General features: G+C 44.6%; 1 protein-coding gene across 2 annotated transcripts; it reads right to left on the minus strand.

The window, feature by feature from the left end:
- Window positions 1-1,321: 1,321 nt before the first annotated feature.
- Window positions 1,322-22,402, minus strand: LOC109908877 (inositol-trisphosphate 3-kinase C-like). 2 transcript variants are annotated; one of them, XM_031796118.1, is made up of 8 exons: window positions 22,225-22,402; window positions 14,662-16,030; window positions 6,906-7,002; window positions 5,930-6,143; window positions 5,619-5,823; window positions 5,295-5,396; window positions 5,098-5,169; window positions 1,322-3,438 (listed from the first exon to the last, which is right to left on the minus strand). In XM_031796118.1, the coding sequence occupies exons 2-8, from the start codon at window positions 15,859-15,861 to the stop codon at window positions 3,229-3,231; spliced, it is 2,100 nt and encodes a 699-aa protein (XP_031651978.1). In that variant the 5' UTR covers window positions 15,862-16,030; window positions 22,225-22,402; the 3' UTR covers window positions 1,322-3,228. The 2 variants fall into 2 exon arrangements, with proteins under 2 accessions (XP_031651978.1, XP_031651979.1); XM_031796119.1 differs by lacking the exons at window positions 14,662-16,030; window positions 22,225-22,402 and adding an exon at window positions 10,149-14,622.
- Window positions 22,403-23,707: the final 1,305 nt, after the last annotated feature.

Raw genomic sequence — 23,707 nt, forward strand, 5'->3', positions numbered from 1 at the left:
CATCCGTTCATTGTGTGGGCGGACCACAAGAACACGTTGAGCGCTTGTTGGCTGCGTTTCCTTCACTCTGCGGTCCATCTCATCCCAAACCATCTCAAATGGGTTGAGGTCGGGTGATTGTAGAGACTAGGTCATCTGATGCAGCACTCCATCACTTTCCTTCTTGGTCAAATAGGCCTTACACAGGCTGGAGGTGTGTTTTGGATCATTATCCTGTTGAAAAACTAATGCTCGTCCCACTAAGCGCAAACCATATTGGACGGTGTATCGCTGCAGAATGCTGTGGTAGCCAGTCTGGCTAAGTGTGCCTTGAATTCTAAATAAATCACTGACAGTGTCACCAGCAAAGCACTCCCACACCTCCTCCTCCATGCTTCATGGTGGGAACCACACAGGCAGAGATCATCCTTTCACCTACTCTGCGTCTCACAAAGACACGGCAGTTGGAACCAAAAATCTCAAATTTGGACTCATCAGACCAAAGGGCAGATTTCCACCGGTCCAATGTCCATTGCTTGTGTTTCTTGGCAGAAGCAAGTCTCTTATTAGTGTTCTTTAGTAGTGGTTTCTTTGCAGCAATCCAACCATGAAGGCTTGATTCACGCAGTCTCCTCTAAACAGTTGATGTTGAGATGTGTCTGTTACTTGAACTCTGAAGCATTTATTTGGGCTGCAATTTGAGATGCAGTGAACTCTAAGGAACTTGTCCTCTGCAGCAGAGGTATCTCTGGGTCTACCTTTCCTGTGGCGGTCCTCGTGAGAGCCAGTTTCATCACAGCGCTTGATGGTTTTTGCGACTGCTCTTGTAGAAACTTTCTGGATTGACTGAGCATCATGTCTTAAAGTAAAGGCCTGTTTATCTTTGCTTATTTGAGCTGTTCTTGTCATAATATGGACTTAGCCCTATTTGGTAAAAGACCATCTTCTGTATACCACCTCTACCTTGTCACAACACAACTGATTGGCTCAACACATTAAGGAAAGAAATTCCACAAATTGGCACACCTGTAATGGAAATGCATTCCAGGTGACTACCTCATGAAGCTGGTTGAGAGAATGCCAAGAGTGTGCAAAGCTATCAAGGCAAAGGGTGGCTACTTTGAAGAATCTAAAATAGATTTTGATTTAACACTTTTTTGGCTACTACATGAATCAAAGTGTTATTTCATAGTTTTGATGTCGTCACTATTAGTCTACAATGTAAAAATAAATAAACACTCAAATGAGTCGGTGTCCAAACTTTTGTAGGGGAGTGTAAAAACATTTTCTATCAATACGATTCATACTTCTGATGTTTGGTGTTGAATGAGACGACACAGGGTTTCAGATTAGAAAGACTTGAGCTCTTAGTTCCAGTTTATTGCAATCAATGGTATTCTAGACAGAGAGCAGGGACCAGTCTCAATCCTCTGAACATTCGTATTTGTGATCTTGCAATGCACTGTCTCCTGAAGTACAGCACAGAGGAAAGGCTTATCCAAACTATAACATCTTAGGCTTTCCCAACCCTATTACAGTCCAGCGCTCAGCCTCACACAAACAACCCAAACAGTCAAAGCCAGTAACTATCAGGTTAAGATGAAGAAGAGGATACATGGTACGTAAGATATAATACTTTGTAAACAATATATTGTTCCAGAATGTGTTTTTATGGTGTGAGATGTCAACAGAAGAAACATAATTCCATGATGTCAATGCTGACGGTCACACACAGAGCGCCTCCATTTTCTAGACATAGAAATCTACACACACACCATAAATACACAAACAGTGTTGTCTATGTAGGAAGACTTGGATGGGAATGTTGGCTGACAGATCTACAAATCCAGTGACAAGTCTGACGTGTGGATGAACGTGTCATAACAAACAGTAGGTCATTCATTCCAGTTTCAGGTGACTTGTTCAAATAGTCATTTCAGTTGTCAGGCCAATCGTTGCCCATTCCAGAAAAATGTATGAACCGAACTGAAGGAATAAATGGTCACAACTATGCAGATTGATTAACTTCCATTCACCAGAAAATGGTTTGCTTATAAGAACCATGGACACTAGAGTGAATCCATATTCAGAGACACAGAGGCAGGGCTAGCTTTGTTCAATGGCTTTTGTGAGGAACCCATTTGTGCAATACAGTCTAGTTAGCCATGACCACCAAGTCATGTGCCCACTAGGAGAGAAAATAAAGAAAAAAAACATTAATAAGATCCATTAGTCCAGTGGTTCCCAATCATTTGCGGTTACTATAGCAACAGCTGAATTTTGCTCTGCCCAGAGTACCCCCTCATGTACTTTTTACCAGTAAGCCTATGGTAAAATATTCTCAAGTACCCCCCTGTGGATTGACCAAGTACCCCCAGGGGTCCTAGTAACCCTGGTTGGGAACCACTGTTAGTTTATCTGCTGGGTCAACTCTGCCAAATCAGACACCACACGGGGTCAGACAGAGCCAATCAACAGTCTCCAGGTTTCACCAGGTGTCAATCCAACTTACAAAAAACAAATTGTTACAGACTTTGGGTCAATTCTCCAGCAAACTTTGGAATGATATCTAAAAAAAAATATCTGCCTCCAATCTCAAAATCTAGGCACAGAAAAAGTACAAAGTGTAAAGAGGCTACTCGTGAAGGGAAACAGATTAAATAAAACTGTATTTACATTAAAAGGCGAAGTACCAGATAAAGTTTACATATACCGCTTTTTTTCCAGTGTTTCTAGTGTTGACAAATATATAAAAATTGTTTAAAAAAAAAAAAGCATAAAGTCAAGTGGTCCATAATGAAAATAAAAATGTTCTCCATTGGTCACTTGAGGAGGATATATCCCATTGGAAAGGTTCAGTACATTATCATCATACTCGTGATAATATGAAGGAACAGTAGTGTGTCCGTGTGTGTGTCCGCGTGTGTGTGCTGCAGTGATAGTTGACGTCATAGCTCTTATAATGAGAGAGATTGAGGGATGACAACACTAGTTGTGTGGACAGGTTTCCTCACTCTGACTAAAGAGTGTCCACCATGTTCTGTGCGCTCCTCCATTTGCCTCTCTTTCACTGTCATCCTTCTTTCCTTTCCCCTCAATCTCACATCTAGTTTGGGTAATGACCCTTTCCATTTGTTCTTCCCCACTTTCATTCTCCATCTGTGACTAGGATGAGAGTGTTCTCTCCATCCTCCTCCTCTCTCTCTTCCAGGCCATCCTTTTGTGCTCTCTCACACGGCCCGCTCTTTCTCAGCGGCTGGAGGGGAGCATGGTACTGAGAATGTCTATGAGGTTGTCCAGACCCCACAGGTAGCCATCCTCGCAGTTGCCCTCGATCCATGGGGTCCGGTGGTCCAAGGTGAGGGGGGCAGGCAGGGGCACCGTTTTCCCAAAGTCTATCATCCACACACGGGCCTGGCCTGACGCATCGTGCACAAACAGCAGGGAGCTGCCCACCACCTGGGAGAAAACAGGTCATTTGAGTTCAGTCGGTCAGTGAGAGTGTTTGTTTGTTATTTAAAGCTGCACTACGCAGAAATCGCTCCGCCATGTCCTGGTTACTAAAATTCTAATAGTTCGCTTAATTTGGAAGACACATTTCAGTTGAATGCATTCAGTTGTACAACTAACTAGGTATCTGCCTTTCCCTTAATTAACCTCTTGAAGCTAGGGGGCACAATTTTTATGTTTGGAAAAATAACGTTCCCAAAGTAAACTGACTATTTCTCAGGACCAGATGCTAGAATATGCATATAATTGACAGATTGGGATAGAAAACACTCTAAAGTTTCCAAAACGGTCTAAATATTGTCTGAGTATAACAGAACTGATATTGCAGGCGAAACCCTAAGAAAAATCAAACCAGGAAGTGGCTTCTATTTTGAAAACTCCATGTTCCATGGCCCCCCATTGCTCCATTTAAAGGGATATCAACCAGATTCCTTTTCCTATCGCTTCCTCAAGGTGTCAACAGTCTTCAGACATAGTTTCAGGCTTTTATTTTGAAGAATGAGCGTGAACGACCACATTGTGTAAGTGGATAGGTGGGGGCTCTCAGATTGAATTGTGCGCAAAAGAGAAAGGCGGCCATTGTTACTCCCGGTCCTAGTGAAAAGCCAACTGTCCCGGTTGATATATTATCGAATAGATATTTGAAAAACACCCTGAGGATTGATTATTTAAAAAAAGTCTGACATGTTTCTGTGGACATTATGGATATAATTTGGAATTATTGTCTACGTTGTTGTGACCGCTCTTTCCGGTGGATTCCTGGGCATAACGCACCAAACTAACGGAGGTATTTGGATATAAAAAATATCTTTATAGAACAAAAGGAACATTTGTTGTGTAACTGGGAGTCTCGTGAGTGAAAACATCCGAAGATCAAAGGTAAACGATTCTTTTGATTGATTTTCTGATTTTCGTGACCAAGTTACCTGATGCTAAGTGTACTTATTGTTTTTTCGAGCGATCGATAAACTTACACACGCTTGTATTGCTTTCGCAGTAAAGCATAATTTGAGATGACAGGTGGATTAACAAAAGGCTAAGCTGTGTTTTGCAATATTGCACTTGTGATTTCATGAATATGAATATTTTCTAGTAATATTATTTGACTGTGGCGCTATGCTATTCAGCGTTGCTGATGACAATTATCCCGGATCCGGTATGGGTGGAGACAAAACAAGCATGTATAGTGTAGAGAATCATTGTAGCATCTAAACCACTGAAATATATTGTCTATAACCAAAAAATATTGTATTTTAAGCTGGTGTACAAAACTGAAAGTAAAAAACTAAATTTAAGAATGGGATGCATCAAAATAGAGCACGTAGAACAGATCTACCGCTTCTTAGACTTGCTTTCAATGAGGATGACAGATCTATAACTATTTCTATTTGGTCCGGCAGCCCATAAAGTAACATATTTCAGGTTTAATAAGGAATTTGAATCATGTTCATATCAATCACATTTAATCATAATCCAGCAAACAAGTTTGTTGAGGGAAAGTACTCATGCCAAACTTTACTATAAATATCGTCTTCAAGTAAAGCAGAGTACTATGGGTACAGAGAAGTGGGAAGTAGTATAGGATGTGAGTGAGTTTGTGTGGGTTACCTCATGTGTTCTGAAGAACTGTGACTTCTCCAGCACAGATCGCAGCTCCTCCAGACGTTGCAGGTAGACTTTCTACCAGAGAGAACGGGAGACAAACAGTCAAATAGACAGTCAATCTGAAGGGACTGAGTAGGTCCCCCTAGAACTCAAGTTCCCTTATGTGCCACCCGACTAAATGTCCCTCTAGAAACACGTACCAGGATCTGAATGTTCCCATCAACAAAATCTCCCAGGGCCTGCATGACCTGCTCCCGGTGTTTGGTCTTCTTAAAGTTGGTGTTGCACGTCCCATCTGCTCTCTGCAGATAACAAAATACACACAAGTAATTATTGATGAAGTGAAACTATTATTCGTTTTTTTAATGAAGTAAGCTTTATGTGACATCTTTTTGAGTGCTGAACCATCACACCCATTTCCTTGTCTCATTGTTAATTTATTTTGCCCATAAGTTTGAAACACGAAAAATAATTTCTCAATCCCCTCATTTAGACCCCGAGTTGAACCCAGTGGGCCCCCTGACCTTGATGCCCTCGATGCGGAAGCCCAGGGTGGCAGTGGAGCTGAGGGTCTCTCTCCACTGCATGTATCTGGGCTTCAGGATGCCTTGTTGGGCCCTCTCCTGATCCGTAGGGGCCCCAGGGTCCACGGCCACCATCTTCTCATACATGTCCCTGCGGAGCCGTGGACGCTCCCTGGCCTTCAGTAGCTCCTCCGCCAGGTAAGTCCTGATAGGACAGGGAAGACCGGGTTAGTGAGCCAGTTAATCATCTAACAGCGGAGTTATCCAACAATAGTAATCTCCTCTCCAGCATTGGTCCTGGAGAGCCTCACCTGCTGCCCATCTTGCAATCCATGATGGAGGGAGAGTCAAAGTCAGCCAGGAGGTCGTCCATTAGGTTGTAGTCCTGTTCGTCCCTCTGCACCACGCCGTAGTAGCCAGGGACATAGGGCCGCAGAATGTCCCCCATCAGCTTAGACAGGCACAGCTGCTCACACTCACAGTAGCGCTTCAACAAACGCCCATACTCCCCCGCCTGGAAGTTACCTACGAGACAGAGGGAGGGGACAAGTGAGTGACAGAGGAAAAGAAAGTAAGAGAGAGAGAGCAAGAGAGAGAGAGAAAGTGAGAGCTAGAGAAAGAGAGAGAGCTAGAGCAGTAGAGAGAGAGAGAGAGAGAGAAAGAGCACTAGAGAGCGAGAGAGAAAGAGAGCTAGAGCGAAAGAGAGCTAGAGAGAAAGAGAGCTAGAGCGAAAGAGAGCTAGAGCGAAAGAGAGAGAGAGAGCTAGAGCACTAGAGAGAAAGAGAGAGCTAGAGCACTAGAGAGAGAGCTAGAGCACTAGAGAGAGAGAGAAAGAGAGAGCTAGAGAACTAGAGAGAGAAAGAGAGAGCTAGAGAACTAGAGAGGAGAGAAAGAGAGCTAGAGCACTAGAGAGAGCTAGAGCACTAGAGAGCTAGAGCACTAGAGGGAAAGAGAGAACTAGACCACTAGAGGGAAAGAGAGAGAGCTAGAGCACTAGAGAGAGCTAGAGCACTAGAGAGAGAGAGAGAAAGAGAGAGCTAGAGAACTAGAGAGAGAAAGAGAGAGCTAGAGAACTAGAGAGGAGAGAAAGAGAGCTAGAGCACTAGAGCACTAGAGAGAGCTAGAGCACTAGAGGGAAAGAGAGAACTAGACCACTAGAGGGAAGACAGAGCTAGAGCACTAGAGAGAGAGCTAGAGCACTAGAGAGAGAGCTAGAGCACTAGAGAGAGAGAAAAAGAGAGAGAGCTAGAGCACTAGAGACAGAGTGTGAAAGGGAGTGGTGTATACCTGCATGCCCGGCGAGCTGCACCCAGGGATAACGCTTGTTCAAGGACACGAAGGGAGACCAGTGCACCATAGTTTTCAGCTTCTGCCATTGCTTGGTCTGGGAAGGAGAGAACCAACAAAATGGGTTACACACCACCAGTCAGCTAAACTAGTGGTTTACATATGGTCATCCCGACTCATTCTTACTTGGCCACAGCAGACAACTGGATAGAATTGTTGCATCGCTTATCAGTGGGTCATAAGACCATTTGAGGTTGATCTAAAAGGACAGACACACACACACACACACACACACACTCACACTCGACCGGAGGCACAGAGTGAGGTCCCCCCCCCCCCCCCATATTCGAAAACATTGACCAGAAACGTCACACTGGTTCCGCGGTAACAAAAATATAACGTTCCTGGCCTACACAGGAACACTATGTGCGAGTTTGATTGAGTAAGTGAGTGAGTCTGCGGATGTGTGTGTGTGTGTAGTTAGTTTATCTTTATTGGAAAAACATAGCAAGGTCACTATGCAAGAGAGTTTGACGCAAGCAAGCAGAGAGGAGAACACACAGCATCGATTGCACACACACACCACTGATTAGGAAATGATACTATGTGTGGGAAATCACTGGAAGGAGACAGAGAGAGAGAGAGAGAGAGAGAGAGAGAGAGAGAGAGAGATAGGGACAGAGAGACAAGGAGAGAGCAAAGGTAGGGCATAGACAAAACGTTTGAGGGGAAAAAAAGAGAAGAGAAAGAAGATGGGAGGCAGAGGTCATCATAGAGGTAATTGAGTGGAAGGACAGAGCGTCATAAACCCATATTTTATGATCATTTACAACCCTCGGACTGCTAAAGAATGCATGCCCCACTACACTCCAGCCCAGTACAACCAACCAACCCCAGCCAATGTTTGTCTGTCTGCCTCCTCCGCACCCACACATTCTTTACACTGGACTGCTGAAATGTTGTGCTGAATACAGAGCGAGGGAAGATGAGAAACACAGGCCAGAGGCCGTGTTCATTAAATATCTGAGCAGCAGTGCTGATCTAGGATCTGTCCATATAATCGTATTCATTATTAAAATCGGAGTCGCTTTGTGGATACGGCCCCTGAAGTTGTGCTGAATACATGGTGAAGAACAGAGACAGCGCAGGCTAGTAGTTTGAGTCCCGGGTCAATGTCAACAGAGACTTCCGAGCTCTAAAAGCTCTTTACCAGCTTAACCCAAACATAACCCTGACCTCAGAGCAGAAACACACAAAAGTGTGCAGTCATCCACAGACACACCTGCCAGACTGAAAACATTGCAAAATGAAGACAAAGCCCAGAAGGAAAAGTGCAAAGAGGCAGAGAATAATGTGACAGGTGAACGATGAGCTAGCTCCACGGTGGCACAGCACTAATCTGCAGGGGGAATCAAGTCAACCACTTTATCATTTTCTCCCTCTGTCCCTCTCGGAGCTGAGCATTGGATGCTGGGTGTCACTACAGGGGGTCCGGAGAGGAACGGGTCATCAGAGCAGGGCTATACCTCTCCTAAATGGCTCTTTTACTCCTCTCTCATCCACTCATTTATCTCCCTCTCGATCTCTCTCCAGCAGTTCAGGCCAGACAGTTTAATGAATGGCCCGGGGGGGGGGGGGGGGGGGCATGTAACTCAAGTCCCCTCTATTCGATTTCACTGCCTCCTCCCACCTCCATTATTACCTGACCTGAATGACCCCGGAGAGAAGAATCTGCCCTTCCTTCTCTTTTTACTTCTCCTTTTCCCTTCCTCAAAAGTATTACTCCCTTTCTCCTGCCTTCACTCACTGCTTCCCTCTGTTGTTATCCTAATCCCGCTCTATTTTCCTCCTGCTCCTCCACTACAAAACAGCAGAGCTCTGTTGTTATCCTAATCCCGCTCTATTTTCCTCCTGCTCCTCCACTACAAAACAGCAGAGCTCTGTCCCTCTGCCGCCTCCCTCCATCCTTACCCCTCTTTTCTTCCCTTCATCCTACACTACGTTCTTGAAATGTGTCTTGACTCCTGTCATAATGACAGTAGCCATGAAACACACACACACATCATCAGTAGTGACATTCTGGATGTCAGTGTTGGCCGCAAGAGGAACACAAAAAGCTCTGTTCTGACCACGAGGTCAAGAACTAAAGGTCGTGAAGCTGTGACCCTACTGACCTACAGCCCTAGTGTCTATTCTGACAGCAGCCGTCATCATAAATCTCCCTGGCTTACCACCGCCTTAGCCCAGATAGAGACAAAGCAAACATCAACTCAGAGAACCTTACTAAAACACCCACAACAAAAACAGCTTTTCATAATAAAGACAGATCCTAGGTGTTAAACCTGCTCAAATAAAGATACAATCATCAAATTGTGTGTTGAACTTTAATGGACCCAATACACACCTGGCCCAGCCTACAGACACACAAAGACAACTCTCCTTCTACCTGTCCATACTAGCTAATGCCAAAGCAGCTAGATAATCCTTCTACAGACAGAAACCAACATCTGCCCAGACCTGCCTCAACTGGAGAGGACAGGGTTTGTAGCAGCACTTCCACACATACCTGTGTGGATCAGCACAGAGAGAGGAGATACTGTGTACCTGCCCACCTCGTACCTAATCCTAGAGAGAGAAACATAGCCTTACATACTGGATGTACACCAGGGGCGCGTTCAGCAGGACGCAACGTTTTGGAACGTTCAGTTAGCAATGCGCTATGTAGAACAAACATGCCTCTCTGACTAGTACAATAAGGAATCACGTCGGCTCTATTTGTGGCATTTCTATCTGCAACGTTCAATGTGGCCCTACATTCCAGCCCACAAGGACAGTCTTCACCTGTTCACACCTAAGGTTATTATATCTATGACTAGAAGATTATTGTTATCGGACTTCAACTCCTCGCTATACTATACTTAAGCAATAAAGCCGGAGGGCGTGTGGTATACAGCCAATAGGCATGGCGTAATGCAGATGGCATATACCACAAACCCCCGAGGTGCCTTATTGCTATTATAGACTGGTTACCAATGTAATTAGAAGAGTAAAAATACAATTGTGTCATACCAGAGGTATACGAGCTGATATACCACAGCTTTCAGCCAATCATTCAGGGCTCGCGCCACACAGTTTATGTTGTATGTAAACCTGTCCTCACCTGTTGTCATCCAGCTCCAATCTCAACTCTTCCCAACAGTGTATCTAATCTAGTATGTCTAATCTGTTTGTCTAATCTCTTACCTGGCAGACTGAGCAGTAGTGGAGCAGCAGACCGGCGCTGACACAGGCACACACAGACACAGAGGGGAGATGAGAGTGTAGCCAGTCCCACACACTCCGCGCCATCAGTACAGGTTCTCCAAACGAGACCGCCACGAGCATCCGGCGCTCCATCGGACTGTCCCTCAGTTAGCCTAGAGGGGTTAGCATTTAGCCTTGCCCCTCTGTATGTCCCTGTTAGCCTAGCGTGAGCATTTAGCCCTACCTATGACTGTTAGAAGGGCTGTAGCTCAATGCTACAGAGGCCATCTGTCCCTCAGTTAGCCCTGCAGCATTCGCAGTCAGCCAATGCAATTGCCTGGCTTTGTTAACTTGTGTTGTCTGGTAAACATCCCCTCTCGTGTGAGGTTACATTATAATCCCTCTCCTACTGAGCCCTCCCCCCTCTGCCTTCTCTTTAACACCAACTGATCTCTGTCCTCTCTGCAGCATTTTGTCACTCCTCTCTTACAGTCTCACCGTCTCCCTACCTGGTGTTACTTCTCTCTCCCAGGTCTCGTGCTCGCTCGTCAACTCGTCACTCTCCCTCACACTAATCCCTCACTCGGCGCTACATTTTCCCCTCTCCCCAAGTTTGGTGACCTCTGTCTCCCCTTTTATCAACTTTCCCCTCTCCATGTTTCTTTCCCCACCACACCAACTGTCTTTCTGATATCAGAGTCCTCTCACAATCTGCTTATAGTAGTCTGTAGCAGTCTCTCTCTAATCCCCCCAATCAGCCTGTCCTGGGCCAGTGTCCTCAGAAAGACAGAGTCCCCAGTGACAGGCACGTCTGTAATACCCAGAGAGAAAGGGCCTCTTTACTCTGCACTACTTTGATGACACACACTAGTCCCAGGAAATGTACTTCTGTAGTGTAGAGAGAGACAGAGCGATTCAAGATCTCTCTATGAGAGATGTCTCCCACACTAGCTCCGGAGGTAGCTCTAGCTCTCAATGGCTCTCCCACACCACATGTCCCTAAAATAAATACCTTAACCAGCAGACAGCATTTTTTCCCCCCTCTGTTAACTAAACTGAAAATTAAAGGATTTCAAAATATCGAAACATTTTAGACAGACAGACAGACAAAAAAAATTGTGGGGCAAAGACAGCTTTCAAGTGTGAGTATGACGCAAAAGACATCGACCTAACGTAGCCAATTCTGTTTTGTGGGAGTCATCATGCTGGAGCCAAAGTGAATTACTAGATTGGATATTCAGAGGAATATCTGAACCTCACTTTTGCTGGCTTTCTTTTTTTTTTTTTATGGATTCTATGGAACCCAGGACTCCTTGGAAAACAGTAGCATTTGTTACAGAGTGGGCTATCCTGACTAAATAAAGACTATTTAAATCCACTAGAGTACTCCCCTATAGCCCCCTCTAAAACCTTCCCCCGCAGTCCTGTTTCTCTTTGTCCCTCAGAGAAACTCCTCAGACATATAAGCCCAGAGAGAAAGAGAGAGAGAAAAAACACAGGCATGTGGCTATTGTAAATAGCTTTTGATTTATTAAGGGGGTACGCCCTGTTTTACTGCTCACAACACCAGCGGGTCACTGCTGTAGTCTTTTGGTCTGATGGGAATCTGTGATGTTGCGGCCTTCCCCCTTGCTTGAGGAACAACAGAGAAGCATTAGAGAACAAAAGAGAAAAGCCTCTCTCTCCACTTGTGCCATGGCATGACTGACCTGGACCTGGACCCCCTATGTGCCTTTTGTTCAGTAAATCTTGGGATGTTGTTTATCCACAGTAAAAAGTTGAGTAAAAGGACATCTTACTCTTAGGTGTGATGCTGCTCTTTTTCCAGGCCTCGTTTACATGTAAACCACATCCCCTTCATTCTGCTCTCGTTGGCATGAGCAGCACAGCTCAACCACAGCCCAGTTAACACACACAACAAAACAAAGTCTGACACAAATGTGTGCTTTAATGCTTGTGTGGACACTTACAAGTATGTGTAAGAGTGTTTGTGTGTGTGTGTATGCATGTTCGAGTGTGGCAACGTTGCCATCGTGACTTGCATAATGTGAGATTATCAACGAGTTGTTCTTGTGTGTGTGCGCGTATGTGGAGTATGTGCTGTACGTGTGTTGTGGGATATATTGTAGAGTGTGTGTAGGGAGGGTACTTTATCCTCCTCCACTTATTTATATTTTCCTCTGCCTTCTGTTCCACTGCCTGTGTATCAGGGGAAAACCTTGTGCTGTGCTGTGCTGCAAGGCTAAACAGGGGGGGGGGGGGGGGGGGGGGGGGTATTGTCAGAGAAATGAAGGGATGATGCAGGCAGAAAGAGACTATGAAAATATGTCAAAAGTAATGTGTAATATTTAAGAAGTTACATTCAAAATACAGACCAGAGAGAAGAAAAAAAAAGAAAAAAAAGAGAAACAGCACCATATATGGCAATGATGTCGCCTAGCAACACAACTGCCTGCAGCCCAATTTTCCATGACACTCTGAGATGGCATCAGAGTGTGTAGTGTCTGAGTGTGTGCCTTCAACTCTAAATATGCAGTGTGAGCAGGCAAGTATCTACAATGTACGTCATTGAGCAATGTGTAACAACTGGTTTGGCCACACTTTGAAAGTGTACAATTAGCCAATAACAACCAATACTATCACAACCAACACTCGCCTCAGTGCTGCTGTATCACACCAGCTAGATCCAAAATGGACATCCAGTGCACTCACTATGTTCCATAGATATTCAATTATAACAGTGGTGTGGGAGGGCTCTATAACATGGGAACTGCTGACATGCCCTCTCATCCAGACTAAATTCATACATTAACATGACACACACACAGATATGGAAATATCTGGACTCACAGAAGATAAAGCAAATTAGAGAAAGCAAATGAGGGAGGAAAAGAGAGCGACAAAGTAGATAGAAAGAGAGCTATGGCTAAGTATCGGAATTCAGGATGTTTGGGTACATTATTTTTAAGGCTCACTCTCTCCACACATTGACTCACACACACAGTATAGAAACCCACTGGAGCACACACAATGTGAGAGTGAGTCACTCACAGCAATGTCATCTAAATAGGTCAGTCATTATGTGTTATTTGGAAGACCATCTCCCTTTCAGAGACATGAAGAAATGAAGACGGAACATGTTCTCCTGAAGTAGTTTCTCTCATAAAACACGTTGATTACAACTATGCACTCAGAGAGAGAGAAAGTAACAGAGAGAGAGAAAGTATGTGTGTTGGTGAAATGTAACATGCATGTATACATTCTAGTATTTTCACCCAGTGGTGACTTCCAGGATTCACACCATTCTTGTTCAGGGAGAGAGCTTGCCCGCATTTCAATTGGTCCATTTCTAGGAAAGACATCCTGTTTTTGAGCTCATGTCATTCCAAGCATTTCTGGTCAGGGCGCATCAAAGGCCTCTGACTGGGGAGGGAAACATACCACTGTAAAAAGCTGGTTCGTACACGGGTCAAAACAAGAACATCTTGGGGTTCAGCAAATGACCCTGTGTTTATCAAGACGAGCTCATTAGTGACAATCTCAGCTAAGGGTCATAGTGGTGGGAGTCATGGGTAAAGGGTCACTTAGGAGTGAAAGGGACTTCATTGGTGAACCTATTTATTGGCTTAGGTGTATTATGTAAGCAAATCCACAGGTTCACCTAGCTCAGCTGATTTCCACCATATTGTTTACACCCAACTGATCTATGTGTAAATACAATTGTGCTCCAAACTCCTTCAGGCTAAATATTCACCACACACCCTGTGGTAGGAGCACAGGGGCTTGGTGGCTTGGTGTGTGTGAGACGTTTGAGTTTCAGATATGTTATCTAGGAGTTGATCTGACAGAGAATTGTGTGTGTGTGTGTGTGTGTGTTATTGACATGCAGTCTGTAAGTCAACAATGGAGTTGTGGTTCTGGAACATGCATTATCAGTGAATGTCTGCTCATTAAGGGCATCATTTCAAATCATAGTGCATCTCTTCTGCATAAATGGAAAAAGACTATGCCTTATATCAATAGCATGAGTGCATACAGTAGGCTACAAATGTACCATGGAAGTGTGTGTACAGAAAGTAGTCTAACAAAAAGCATGCGCTGGTGTACACCCAGAGAAATTATTTTGTGTAGAGGTGCTCACTTACACCATATAAACTGCAAGCTATAAAAAAATATATAGTGTTCATATAAAAGCTGATTGGTAAACCAACATTTTACCCTGAAGGGGGAACAGCAATGCTGAAATGTTGGTGGTTTACCCAATCAATTACTGGGAGTTTATATAGGTGCTATGCTCTTGATTTATTCGTGTGTAGAAAGTAAACAATAGGGCTGTGTTTAAGTATGTGCCCATCCATGGCACTTCTGGCCAACATTTAGGACCGATTATAGCCAAAGAGTTTAACATAATACTAATGGGTGTTTTTGTTATGCAACTTCATACAGAAGATAAACCTCTAGTCAGCACACCACCAGATTTTATGCACAAACAAATTAAGGATGACACACTCACCCCCATTCCTTCGTCTGGACTGCCCAGCATGTTGCAAATGACTGGGGACAGGCTGGACTCGATGTCGCTGCCGGTGAAGTCATCCTCGGACTCCTCAAACGACGAGGCGGAGGATACGCAGCCGGCGGAGGACGAGTTGGAGAGCTTTCGGCGAAAGCGCATCAGCGCCGGGGAGCCTCCACAGCCACTGTCCGAGCAGGGGGACTCATCGTCGGCGTTTGGATCCAGGGATGATCCACCGACTCCGAGTTCCATGGTCCTCGGGTCTAGTGTTTCCTGAGTCCGACTGGGGCTTGGATCTCTGGTTATAATAAGCTTTGGGATAGTACCAGGGAAACGTTGGCTACCTAGTGGACTTTGGACCTGTCCGTGTGGCTGTTTTGGAGAGTTAATCGAGGGGTCCTCCTGGTTTCCCGACTCAACCGGACAACCGCTTTGTTCATTTTTCCTGACAGCTTCGGGCTCACAAGAAGCAGCGAGAAAGTTCGATTTGGTAATTTCTAACTCTGTGTGTGGTATATCATACCCGATCGGTTCTGACACGCCACTTGTCAGAGGCTCGTCTAAACGCAAGCTCAGTGATGCCAGGGTCAGTTTTAAATTCTCCTCTCCAGATATGCGCCAATGGACTGAACCATCCGGTGGTACAGCCCCCGATATCGCCCTGACCTCGGAGGCAACCCCATCCTGTTTATCAAATCCGAATGGCTTGTTTTCCATGGCCCAAGCCGGGGCATTCCAGACATGATCCTCCCCAGTTGTTTCTGGGCTGCTGCGCTGCGTAACCACGCAGCGGGTTCTTTCGAATCCTCTGGCCAGCGTTTCCAAGCCTTTCGCATCGAAGGAAGAGTCGGCCGCTCCCTTGCTCACAGCGTCACTGTCGAGAGCCTGAATATTTTCATAATGAATTCGAGATGGGTATTCGGCGACCGGGGTGGTGTAGTCCACTACCTCCGACTCTGTCTGGCCTCTAAACAACTTTCCTCGCCCGTGACCACGAAGGGTTTCCGAATCTCCAGATCCTATTACAAGCCCTACCTCCGGTTGACCTGTGCCCGGCGAAGGCAACTGCTTCGTTTTCATCAGATTCCTGTAAAACCGGTCACCCCTTCGCTCCACGCTGGTAAATCTGCAGATAGGGACTCGTTTGGCTGTCTCAGTTGGTTTCCAGTACGAGAGACCAGAACGCGTTTGACCCATTCTGTACACGGTAGTAGTAGCGCACAAGTCACACCTTCCCGAGACCTTCCAATTTGAAACAATTCTCACTGTGCTACAAAGTAACACATGAGTCACGTGCTCCACTCATTGTTGCCAATGGTAAATGACAATTATAGGAAAATGTTGAAAGTGTTTGAATATTCCATATCTGCAAGAAAAAACAAAAAGTTTTAGAATATTTTGCCAAAACACTTCACATAAGCTACTGTACTGCTTTCCATTTGGTCTTATCTATGTCATATTGCAATAAACAACTTTAAAACAAGCTCATAAAAAAAAAAGGTACAAGGTGCAAATTTTAGCTTTTATTAAAAGAGATGTGAAATTGATGTTCGTTGTGAAGGGTGAACATGTCAATATGCTACAAAAACAGGAAAACTTTATTTTTTGTGCCCTTTGAGGCCAATAACTTGAGCTATATTGCTTTGCTCATGTTTCTGTATTTAGTATTTATTATGGATGGGGTCGGCAGGTAGCCTAGTGGTTGGAGCGTTGGGCCAGTAACCGTTAAGGTTGCTGGATCGAATCCCCGAGATGGGAGAAGGTAAAGAAAATCTATAGTTCTGCTCCTGAACAAGGTAGTTAACCCACTGTACCCCGGTAGGCCCTCTTTGTAAACAATAATTTGTTCTTAACTGACCTACCCCATTAGCTGCTGATAAGGCATTAGCTACTCTTCCTGGGGTCCAACAAAATTAAGGCAGTTACACAATGCAGCACTCCATCACTCTCCTTGGTCAAATAGCCCTTACCCAGCCTGGAGGTGTTTTGGGTCATTGTTCTGTTGGGGGGAATAAATTATATCCCATCTGGTTTGCACTTAGTGGGACTGGCATATCTCTGCAGAATGCTGTGGTAGCCATGCTGGTTAAGTGTGCCTTGAATTCTAAATAAATCACGGACAGTGTCCCCAACAAAGCACTCCCACATCTCCTCCTCCATGCTTCATGGTGGGAACTATACATGCAGAGATCAACCTACTCTGCGTCTCAAAAAAGACACGATGGTTGGAACCGAAAATCTCAAATTTGGACTCATCAGACCAAAGGACAGATTTCCACCAGTTCAATGTCCATTGTTTGTGTTTCTTGGCCCAAGCAAGTCTCTTCTTATTATTGGTGTCCTTTAGTAGTGGTTTGTGGCCATGAAGGCCTGATTCATGCAGTCTCCTCTCAACAGTTGATGTTGAGATGTGTCTGTTACTTGAACTCCGTGAAGCATTTATTTGGGCTGCAATCTGAGGCTGGTAACTCTAATGAACTTATCCTTTGCAGCAGAGGTAACTCTGGTTCTTCCTTTCCTGTGGCTGTCCTCATGAGAGCCAGTTTCATCATAGCGCTTGATGGTTTTTGCAACTGCACTTGAAGAAACTTTCAAAGTTCTTGAAATTTTTCAGATTGATTGAGCTTCCTGTCTCAAAGTACGTCATTACTTTATTAAGAGAGTGTTATTTTATTGTCCCCAGCACAAGGTGCACCTGTGTAATGATCATTCTGTTTAATCAGCTTCTTGATATGCCACGCCTGTCAGGTGTGGGATGTAAACACATTTGTGCACAACATTGAGAAATAAGCTTTTTGTGCATATAGAACATTTGTGGGATCTTTTATTTCGTCTCATGAACCCAACACTTTGCATGTTTCTAAGCACCTAGAATTTCTAAGCAAACAGCTGGAGGCAGGGCTTTCTCCTATAGAGCTCCATTTTTATGGAATGGTCTGCCTACCCATGTGAGAGACGCAAACTCGGTCTCAACCTTTAAGTCTTTACTGAAGACTCATCTCTTCAGTGGGTCATATGATTGAGTGTAGTCTGGCCCAGGAGTGTGAAAGTGAATGGAAAGGCTCTGGAGCAACAAACCGCCCTTGCTGTCTCTGCCTGGCCAGTTCCCATCTCTCCACTGGGATTCTCTGCCTCTAACCCTGTTACAGGGGCTGAGTCACTGGCTTTACTAGGGCTCTTTCATACCGTCCCTAGGAGGGGTGCGCCACTTGAGTGGGTTGAGTCACTGATGTGATCTTCCTGTCTGGGTTGGCGCCCCCCCTTGGGTTGTGCCGTGGCGGAGATCTTTGTGGGCTATACTCAGCCTTGTCTCAGGATGGTAAGTTGGTGGTTGAAGATATCCCTCTAGTGGTGTGGGGGCTGTGCTTTGGCAAAGTGGGTGGGGTTATATCCTTCCTGTTTGGCCCTGTCCGGGGGTGTCCTCAGATGGGGCCAGTGTCTCCTGACCCCTCCTGTCTCAGCCTCCAGTATTTATGCTGCAGTAGTTTATGTGTCGGGGGGCTAGGGTCAGTTTGTTATATCTGAAGTATTTCTCCTGTCCTATCCGGTGTCCTGTGTGAATTTAAGTATGCTCTCTCTAATTCTCTCTTTCTCTCTTTCTTTCTCTCTCTCTGAGGACTTGAGACCTAGGACCATGCCTCAGGACTACCTGACATGATGACTCCTTGCTGTCCCCAGTCCACCTGACCGTGCTGCTGCTCCAGTTTCAACTGTTCTGCCTGTGATTATTATTATTTGACCATGCTGGTCATTTATGAACATTTGAATATCTTGGCCATGTTCTGTTATAATCTCCACCCGGCACAGCCAGAAGAGGACTGGCCACCCCACATAGCCTGGTTCCTCTCTAGGTTTCTTCCTACGTTTTGGCCTTTCTAGGGAGTTTTTCCTAGCCACCGTGCTTCTACACCTGCATTGCTTGCTGTTTGGGGTTCTAGGCTGGGTTTCTGTACAGCACTTTGAGATATCAGCTGATGTACGAAGGGCTATATATAAATACATTTGATTTGATTTGATGTTGTGTTTACATTTTGTTCAGTATAGTATCTCTGCCTAGAGGATCTCCTGGAATACAAGCTAAATTGGCTTCAGCAAGGCCACAGGAGCCAGGCCCAAGTTGATGTGACTTCACTTCATCTAGATTGATCTATCTGACGATTTTCGTAAGCAGCATCAGGAACCTAATTAGGCAGCTGTAGCTAATATCACCTTCTACCAAAGATGGAAAAGGAAGCGAGACATCCCACTGTTTTTCAATGGAAGTCAATGAACTAAGCAGAACTAATCGCATTCGTTTTTAATGGGAGAGCCACCCTGTTAAGTAGACCAGAACTTACTATTTTGTACAGTGGTAAACGGCCTGAGTGAACTATCTTAAGTTATCCACCATTGTTGCTTCTACAATGCTGCCCACATTTCTGCTGCCCCTCCAGTAACCTTAACGGAGCAGGCGTAAAAGAATGGCGTTTCTCTCTTTCTGGTCCTGACTTAAACATTTTAGGCAGGTTCTCTTCTGCACTGTTCAACCAATCCAGTAGATTTGGAGCAGGAGTTAAGTTGGATTGTCGCCTTGTTGATGTCCAAAAGTGGAAGTCACGTCACAGGCTCTCTTTCGATTTCACATGAAAACCGGACGCATCCGGTTTTTGTGGCCTTTCGGTGTTGCAATGTCACAATACATAGCATAATAAAGCTGTAAACCATTAGACTATAAGGAAGATCTGAGGGGGTTTTCACTGTTCCATGTATTTTCTTTAACATGAAAAGCTTCTAAGTGGAAGTTAATGAGATGAAACAACAATGCCGACAGGCAAAGATGACATGTCAATTTCCCCTAGCATCAAATCAGCAGAGAGAGAGTGAAGTAGTAGTTTGCGTCACACCGAATCTAAGTTTGCGTCACACTGAATCCCCTACAGTAGGGATGGGCAATCTTGATGGGGGGGGGGGGGACCACAAAGAAACCGAACTCATCCGTTGCCCATCCCTGCCCTACATAATAGACAGAATCTAGGACATTGGAAGGAGGTCAGTTCAGTTTCTAGTTTGAGACTCATTGTAACACTGATGTGTCTTTTACCACACATTGTAATAGGGAAATGTAATGTGACTAAAGTTCATATTTGGTTTGTAGTGATCAACACAATGTTTAGCATATTTGGAGTTTCTGTTAATCACCATTTCCAGTGTTCTGTTTGTGACACTCAAGATGCGGATTGATGGTCACTAGACTTGATTCTAAAAGTTATGGATTATACTCATATCTGTTGATAGCGATAGACGCCAGACTGGAGGTACAAGGACACACAGATTATTCACTGTTGTATTGATAACATTTTGTGAACGCTGATTCTGTAGCAGTTGACAAAGTCACTGCCTTTTTGTTGACTTCCTACAAGCCTCTCGGGCTGGTGTTTGATTAATGGATCAACTGTTTGTTGCAACGTGACCTGCTGACCCAGGTTCCACAATAGAAAAGAGACCTGCGTTTTTCCACATGTGGATTTGAATAGTCCTATGCATCATGCCAAGACAATACACTGACTCATAATCATGTGGTCTGACTAGATTGTCCAGACCGAATGAGAGCAGAATGACAGTAGAAACCCTGTCAAGTCAGGAAGGAGTGCTTAGGCACAGGAAATGAGATGGGATGGAAAATAATGGAAAGATTTGCTCATGCAACCTCCACACACACACACACTCACAAACCACACACACACACACACACAAACTGATCTGGACATAATGAATAAGTGGCAGTGAATCACACAAGGATGACAACAACACTGTGCTGCGTTGACACACCCCTCACGGATAGGGATGTTGCAATGTCCTTTTAGGGAAACTGTTCATTCCATATTGCTGCGTGTGGAGGAAACTCCAGAGATTAACACACATCACCGATGGTGAGATAAATTTAGCAACCAAACAGCCACCACAAAATAACCCAGTATGGTCTTAAAGATTAATGATGAACACAACCAGTTAGCCTAATGTAACAGGTTGAAGGTTGTAGCCACTACGCCACCTTGTTTAACAAGGTGAGGTCCTCGGATAAATGTATATACTACTAAACATTAACAAAACACAGGTTCTTCACATCAGGGGTGGAGCATGGAAATGATAAGACATATTGCACATGTCAAACATGATCTTCAGCGCTATCGCTCGAACATCAAGCTCTCCAATAGTTAGATTCAATAAAAATTTGAAAAGTACATAGTTGAGGAAGGAATGCTCAGGAAGACCGAGAGAGGATCTGGAGGGAGAAGGGCAGTAAGTACTCTCTTCACTGCCTCAGCATATGACACCTTCTGTACTACTCTGATCTTGGCAAACCTCAAACTGCCTTTCTCTCACCGGACATTTCTGATGTCCAGCACCATGGGTTAAAACACACTTATTCCATTTATACTACACCTTCCTTTGTCTCGTGCCCTCTTACACACTTCTCATATCTAGAAATATCCCTCTTACACACTGCTGCAACATGACACCTAAAACAACGTAATGGATTTGGGACAAAAGCTCTCATGGGATAGCTGACACATCCTAACTTGACCTTGTCAGCTTGATTCGGCATCAAAAGTCAGGACAGACTGTGTCTTCTCTGTTTTACTACCCTCTCCACCAGGTCTGCTTCACACGAAAAGGCGGGTGTCACAGACACCGGGAATTCTCCATTATTAGTTGATCCTCCTTAACGCCACCCCAGTTATCACTCCTTTCAACTGAGCCCTGCTCCGGAGAGCAAAGCAAGTCCGTTTTTTTTGGCACGTGATGCGGAGCGCCTGCTCCCTCTGGAGGGAAGAAACAAAGAATCATCACGAGTCCACTTCGAGTTACTTTCACCGAGTCAACAGTCCCCACCCTCTTCATCACCCAACCTGACACCACATATGGATCAGTCAGAAGGAAAGGATCCATTCTCTCCAAAAAAATCTCTCTCCCACTGGGCCAAAAAGCATCTTTATCATCATCGGGATGAGGCTCGAACTCCGGTCTTCACCGCACCTGCCACTGCAGGTAATTCATCCTCACTCTCGTCAGGTTAAACTTCTGAGCTACCGAGTACATCATTTTTTGGGGGTACCTACCGCCAATCTTACACACCACACAGCTTCCCTCTACTCCTTTTCCTTCTTCCTCTCTTTCCAAAAATGTCCAAATCTCCACGCTCCTTCTGATCCTTCAGCCACTGTTGTAGCAAAATAGTTATTGCGGCCATGTCACGTCAACACAAAAAGCTCGATCACCGGGCATTTATACTCAAAACCCCACCCCACACTCACAGGAAGCACCTGGAGCTAATTACAATTAAGTGACGCATGTCACTCTAAGATATACACACTATGATGATCACAATAAAGGTTATAAGATACATATACAAGTAGGTTACAGTAATGGAAACACATGAAATCCATGGTCAACTGGTATACTGATGAGCAGAGAGCCAAAGATCAATAAGAGATAGAATAGGCTACAAAGCACCATGAAAAAACAACTACTTCTCCAAAGAGCATCAGACTTTCTCCATAAACTGAAACAAAAACTTACCATCAGTCAAGTGTCTGCCAATAACCTGTTTGTTGTATAAAAGTGCCTAGCCTGGTTGTGTGATGCCAAACCAATGATGCTTCTCTTTGCTTGTTAGGCTGGGAACATAGAGTCTCAGTGTGATGTCTACTGTATTTGTATCTGGGTGTGGAAGGGATGTCAATGCGGCTTATCTGTTTGCTGTGAATGTGCAATATGGTGAGGTAAGAGCATGTGGTTAAAGTGATAGAGGAAGCACATGTCAAAATACTTGCTCACTGAACATGGAGTGTTTAAGTTGCTCTTCTTCTTCTTCTATGGTATTATGGCGGTCCGCAAACATATGTTAGAGGTGCACGCTGTCACCCACTGTACAGGGTAGTATACGAGATTTTAAAAAAAATTATACTAATATTGTTCCCAAATAACTAACAAAGAAACAAAAGCAGAATTCAATGTACTTCTTCAGTCACTGCCATATCTTCAGTTCCACTAGCTCCTATTTTGTGTACCTCCTTGTAGGAGACCTGCTGTACAGCCCTGACTCTTGCCAGTTCAAACTCCTTTACCCTTAACCGGGCACTCCGGGGAATTGGGAATGTGATTTCCAGCACAATTGCAACGCCGTACATCCTCAGATTCTTCATTCCTTCGACACACACTTGATACGTGGCCATACCTTTTGCAATTTCGGCAAAACACGGCTTGGACATGAAAGCACACACTGCATATCTCACATATCCCCGCTTCACATGTGAAGGGAGATACTCTTCGTCAAACATCAATAATACCAACAGGCTTTCCCATATTTTTCAATCCACTGCACGGTTCAGACAGCGTGCTCCAACTACTCCTGATATGTTCCTCCGTAAACCACAAGGCCTCAAAATCCAATGCGACATGAGAGATTACACCTTTTAACGATGCTCTGCTCCAAAAATCCAGACTCTCCACTTCATTTGTCGATACTTTATAGAGCCTTAATGCCTTTTCCTTCTGCTCTTTCGGGCACAGAAGAAGTTTAAACAAAACCACTTCTGGTCTCTCTGACCAACTCCACCTTTCCTAATGCATCTTTTACCATCCTTGATACTTCAAAATGGATCTCCCAAAAAAAAGCATTATTGCTAGTGAATCGTACTCCAACCAAAAACCTATGCTCATTTACAATTTTAGCCCCCTTTTGTTCAATTTTTTCAAATCACAGTCTTCCATCATATTCAATATTCCTCCACTCCAGAAACAGTCATCCTTCTCGTCCTCTAGTTGTATCTAGTGAGCATCTCCATTCTGTCCGGCCATGCTGGATCCATCTTCCTTCCGGTCCCCAAGGCTCGAGTCCTTCCGTTTAAGTTGCTCACTGCACACCACACATTTTATGACATGGAAAGAAAGACACACCCTCAACGGATAAAGCCAAGGCCACTCTCATAATAAACTCTGCCCAAGTCATAGCCAAACAATAGCCAACGATATGCCCTGTGTGATTCAGTTCAACCAAATA

This window comes from Oncorhynchus kisutch, linkage group LG18 (assembly GCF_002021735.2).
Source record: "Oncorhynchus kisutch isolate 150728-3 linkage group LG18, Okis_V2, whole genome shotgun sequence".
NCBI classification, from domain to species: Eukaryota; Metazoa; Chordata; class Actinopteri; order Salmoniformes; family Salmonidae; genus Oncorhynchus; species Oncorhynchus kisutch.